Source organism: Lathyrus oleraceus, chromosome 3 (assembly GCF_024323335.1).
Source record: "Lathyrus oleraceus cultivar Zhongwan6 chromosome 3, CAAS_Psat_ZW6_1.0, whole genome shotgun sequence".
NCBI lineage: Eukaryota > Viridiplantae > Streptophyta > Magnoliopsida > Fabales > Fabaceae > Lathyrus > Lathyrus oleraceus.
The window spans coordinates 239,177,000-239,182,633 of NC_066581.1; the positions used below are offsets into that span (position 1 = coordinate 239,177,000).

At 34.5% G+C, this 5,634-nt stretch overlaps 1 protein-coding gene across 1 annotated transcript; it reads right to left on the reverse strand.

The window, feature by feature from the left end:
- Positions 1-227: 227 nt before the first annotated feature.
- On the reverse strand, positions 228-2,507 carry LOC127126585 (beta-glucuronosyltransferase GlcAT14A). The gene is made up of 4 exons (XM_051055538.1): positions 1,766-2,507; positions 1,595-1,670; positions 1,391-1,506; positions 228-844 (listed from the first exon to the last, which is right to left on the reverse strand). The coding sequence occupies exons 1-4, from the start codon at positions 2,256-2,258 to the stop codon at positions 330-332; spliced, it is 1,200 nt and encodes a 399-aa protein (XP_050911495.1). The 5' UTR covers positions 2,259-2,507; the 3' UTR covers positions 228-329.
- Positions 2,508-5,634: the final 3,127 nt, after the last annotated feature.

Here is a 5,634-nt window from a genome sequence, read left to right on the forward strand (position 1 = left end):
CTCGTATATATATTGCAACATCTTATTTAATATGTTACTTACAACAATTACGCCATAAAACATCTCGAAATAAAATGTCTCACATGTTACCTACAAATTTTTTGCCAATCACATATAATAACAACATTATCCCACATGAATTACCTAAAAACAACGTCTTCATCTATATAAATATTTTTGCTGCAAAAATTAAATTAGTTCACTAACAACACTCAAGAACACCTAACTATCTCAAAATCAATTTTATAAAATCATCTGAATCTCTCAATCTCTTACAAAATTATATCCAAACATACCAATGTGATATCCAATTTATATAAAAAAAATGTTCACCTACACTGCATTTGGTGAAAAAATCTATCCGACAGAATTTTTTTAAACAAATTTTTGAGCCTTCTTGAGCCAGGACCAGGTTTAAGCAAACCATAATTCTCAGTTCTCAAACCTGAACATGCTTTGTTCTTTCCACCCTTAGAACACCATCCACCAAAAGAAAACCCTCCTTTATACCTTTTCAGAAGCTCTCTATCAATTTTATCGAGAACAAGATCATTCCTTTTGAATTTTCTTGCGAACGGACGCATACTCAGAACCATTTTCCTATAATCTTTAAGTCCTAGAGACCGAGGATGTTGTTTTGGAGGATTGTCCCAAGTAATATAGTGAAGATCATGGTTGACAGTGGTGTTCTTGTAATCTTCTGAGTTGCATATTACTGTCTGGAAATATCCTTCTGGCGATGAGACGAAATTTGTGTAGTAGAGAAGTAGGGTTCTTGGTAGATTTTCCCAACCCATTATGCAATACTCAGCAAATGATCTTGATACTATTGTCCAAGCAGAACCTGAATTTTGAGAATATTAATTCATCATCAAGTTAGCTTATGCAAAAAAAATGTTACAATTGTAGATTATGTCATGCAACTTTTGAAGTCAAACAGAAAATTAGAAAAAGAAATTTATTACCAATAGATAAATAGTACTAATCTTAGTGGTTAAGAGGAAGTTGAGAGGTTTCACTCAACTTTATATAGTTAGGTAAAATTTCTTGATTACCACATTATACACATGAACACTCAACACCTACCACCTACCATTTAAATTACTTTCCATGATTAATGGATATAGATGTACTTGAAAGGGACATTACTTTTTGTACCATCCATAACACTGATAGTTTAATCCTTAATCTATAAATCCAATCATAACACCTAACTTCTGATGCAAATGTTTGGTTCAAAAGTTCTAATCCAAGTGACATAAATGTCAAACTAATCTATGAGTTGGCATAGTTGGTAAAGATTTGGGGCATGAAAGGATACTCTTTTTAAGGTGTCAAGAATAATATAGATAAGATAAGCTAAGAGATTGAAGGGAAATAAAATAAAAACCTGTGTAGAGTTTGAAAGAAGTTGGCAAATTCCTTTGCTTAATGATCCACCAAATCTCCGATTTATTCAGACTATATAGTCCTGGATCTATAATCATTGGCTTCCCTCTCTTATTTCTAAAATTAGATATAAATAAAAAGTCATAAAAATTAGTACAAATCAAAATCATAAAACAGAAAATCACAAAGCAACAATTCCACTCACAATTTCCAACCCAAACGACTACTATGTTGTATGAAATTAAAATCCCTTGGCACCTCAGAAAAAACTTGGATCAGATCTGAAAATCCAGAAAGTTCAACACAAATTCAAACAATCATAAACAAATCTTGAATCAAGTAAATGGCACAGAAAAATTAAGAACACTCACCATACCATCTTGTGTAACCAAGGGATAATCAGAAGCACTAAGATTAATAAACCAATCCCAATGACATGTCCTAAGAAGCATTGCCATAGCATGAAGAGTAGTTGCAAGCATAGTTGGTCCTCTATATGTAACCAAATTGGGTTTCCCAACAATCCAAACATTCCCAACTTGACTAAAAACAGGATCATTAGCCACAAATGTTGCAACATCTTTGTGTTCTGAATCTGGTGCACCTAAGTCCATGTGAATCAAATAGTAGTTGTTTGGATGGTACAATACTTTGAGTAATCTTTTGAGTTTTATAGTGTCTCCTTTGGAGGATGAGATCAAGTAAGCAAATGTAACTGGGTAGGTGTGGTTTGTTCTTAGGATGTTGAAGTAGTCCATAGTAGTGGGTTTCATGGTTGAGATTTGAAGGGTTAATCTTGTTGGGATGAAGAGAAAGAAGAATAACATTGAGGTTATTATGAAGGAAAACATGAATATTTTGATACCCATTTGAGAGAAAATTGTAAAAGTTGAATAAAAAAATTGTGGGTGAGAGAGAGGAGAAGGTGTAGGGTGAGTAATGTTGAATGGTTAATGATGTAAGATTTTGTTGGGGTGTGAGTGGGAGCTATGAATAGTGTGCTTTACATATATATTGTGAGTTCTTTTCTTTGGACACAAGGTCTCTATTTGTCAGTAAATTGTCGGTTGAGACAAGAAGAATGCAACTTGCATTCCACTTATAATTATAACCATTTGTTATTGTTGAGCTAGTTGCAATGTCAAAAATAGGTAAAATAGAATTTTGTGCTCATTTATTAAAACTAAGGTGGAGAAAGTATATTCCTTCTTTACATTTTATTTTGGTTTGGATAGTCATTTTGGATCCATTCCCCTGTTTTTTTTCTCTTCATTCCTATCATAACTCTTTATCTCACTCTTAATTTCACTTTCTCTTTATTACAAAATATTTTATTTTAAAGAGAGCATGAACTTAAAAGTATAATAGAAAGTTAGTTAGAGAATAAAGAAAAGAAAATGGATTTAAATGTTGTGATATAAACAAGTTACTTAGATATTTGGTTAACAAGATAGTTTATTTGCTATGATTAATTAATTGGATTATAAGTAATATATTGTATATGAATATATGCATAGTGTAATTCAATTTTATCAATCAATAATATAATTTCTTTTTATTTTCTCTCTCATTCCTTCTTCATCCAAAGTGTTTTTGCACTAATAAATTGGTATTTAGAGCCTTGGGTTCGTTCTTCTTGATCAGAAATTCAAGAACTACACGTTGGTGGTCGTGTTTCCAAGGACCGTGGATTGTATTTGCTACAAAGATGAATGATATCAATGGTAATCACAATTCTCTTCCAATTCTTGATGGCAAAAATTGGATCTGATGTAGAAAACATATGTTATCATTGTTTGATTTTCATGAAACTCTAGAAGTGGTTACTAATGGCTTCTTGAGCTTGCTAACAACGCTAATGAGGCTCGGAGAATCAACCATAAGGATGCCAAGAAGAAAGATTGCAAGGCTACGTCCCGTATTCAATCTGTATTAGATACGACGGATTTTGATCGGATTTCTCATGTTGAATCGGGGAAGGAGACATGGGATATTCTTGTCGAGTATTATGAAGGTGGTGAGAAGGTTAAAGTTATCAAGTTGCAGACACTACGAAGGTAGTATGAGTTACTGCAGATGGGAGAAAATGAAAAGATTGCAGGCTATGTCTCGAAGGTGCGGAATATTATTCGTCTCATGAAAGGTTGTGGTGAAGTCTTAACTGATAAGATGATAGTTGAGAAGGTAATGCACACGTTGACCTCTCACTTTGATCACATTATCGTAGCCATTCAAGAATCCAACAATCTTGAAACCTTAAAATTAGAAAATCTGGTTGGTTCGTTGGAGGCACATGAGTTAAGGATTGGAAAGGAAAGGGATTCAAGATTTGATACAAGCACTGCAAGCCTAGACATGGAGGTGGAAAATACACATCCAAAGTATTTAAATATTTTTGTGTAGAACATGATATTGATCACGAGGTAAATGTTCCTTACACGCTTTAACATAATGGAATAACAAAAATAAGAAACATTATCATATTGGATATGGCCAGATGAATGTTAAAGCAGAAGAACTCGCCAAAATCCTTATAAGGTGAAACAATCACTACTGTTGTTTATATTCTGAGCAGGCGCCCAACCAAAAAACTGAAGAACAAGGTTCCTGAAGAAGTATGAAGTAGCAAACGACCATTAATGAGTGACCTGAAGATGTTTGACTCTATTTGCTATAAGCATGTTCCTGATGCAAGAAGAAGGAAACTTGATGATAAAATTGAATCTATGATCCTGGTAGGATATCATAAGATCGGAGTATACAGGCTATTCAATCCAATCAATGATAAGATCGTCATGAGTCGAGACATTATGATTGATGAGAACTCTGTCTGGGGTTGGAATTCATGTGATGCAACTAACAAGCCATTGATGAGTTATGGGTTTGATGAAGAAAGTGGTGAGCACATTCTTGCAACCTTGCATGCATGTGTCTTGTCCTTTGAGTTCTGCTTGTGCTTGCTTGACATCTGACTTCTTCTTGCGAACTTCTCTTTTGACTTCACCTGCTGGTTCTTCACATAAGATTATCACTGAATCTTTCTTGATATTTTTAGTCCAATTCCATTCCTTAAGCTCATCTATGATCATGTCCCTGTTAATCACTACTTGTTTATTCACTGGGTCGGATAACTTGTAACCTCCAGTCGAATGATATCCTATTAGGATCATCTGACTCGACTTGTCATCAAGTTTTATTCTCAACTAATCAGGCACATGTCTATGTTTTATAGATCCAAATACTTTCAGATGACTCAAGCTAGGCTTGGCACCAGACCAACATTCTTCTGGTGTGATTCCATCTAGCTTCTTCGCCGGACATCTGTTCAAAATATATGTTGATGTCGACACAGCTTCTCCCCATAATTATTTGGGTAGATGTTTTCCTTTTAACATACTTCTCACCATATTTATGATGGTTCTATTCTTCATTTCTGCAATTTCATTCTGTTGTGGAGTGTTGAGTGGCACCACCTCATGCATAAACCCTTCTTTCTCACATAACATGTTGAAGTATTTTGGTACATATTCTCCACCACCATCAATCCTCGGAATCTTGAGATTTCAACCACTTTGTCTTTCGACCATAGATTAAACTTGGAAAAAACCTCGATCACTTCACTTTTCTTCTTGATCAGGTAAGTCCACAGTTTTCGACTGAAATCATCTATGAACGTGTTAAAGTATCTGTTACCTCCAATCGAATCAACCTGGATAGGAACACATACATCAGGGTATATGATTTCAAGAATTTCCTTCGAATTTCTTCATGCATCCTTGTTGAAGTTGTTCTTGTGTTGCTTCGCCTGCACACATTGTTCACATACTTCATTTGGAATGTCGATTTATGGTAACCATGAAACCATATTTCTTTTTTTTTCAGATCTCTGATGTCTTTGAAATTGAGATGGTCAAGTCTATAATGACATATCCATTCATCCTTGCTAGCTACAGTTGCAAGGCACTTGTGTTCCATCACATTTAGTTCAATCTTGAAGGTTCTATTCTGAGACATTGGAGCCTTCAAGATTAACTTTCCACCTGAGTCGAGAACTCTCATCATCTTGTCTTCGATCAACACTTTGTAGTTCTTTTCGACCAACCGTCCTATGCTGAATAAATTACTTTTCATGCCTGGTATGTACAATACATTGGAAATTACTGACCTCTTACCATCTTTCCTCATAATTAGAACACTACCAATACCTTCAACTGCTAGAGTACTGTCATTTGCATATTTTATCAT

Bases quoted from the DNA above. Each gene is read 5' to 3' on its own strand.
- LOC127126585 (XM_051055538.1), bottom strand. From the start codon at position 2,258: ATGGGTATCAAAATATTCATGTTTTCCTTCATAATAACCTCAATGTTA. The intron at 1,507-1,594 runs GTGAGTGGAATT...ATCTAATTTTAG, and splicing joins AGTCGTTTGGGTTGGAAATT to AAATAAGAGAGGGAAGCCAA. The intron at 845-1,390 runs GTTTTTATTTTA...CTCAAAATTCAG, and splicing joins TTCTTTCAAACTCTACACAG to GTTCTGCTTGGACAATAGTA.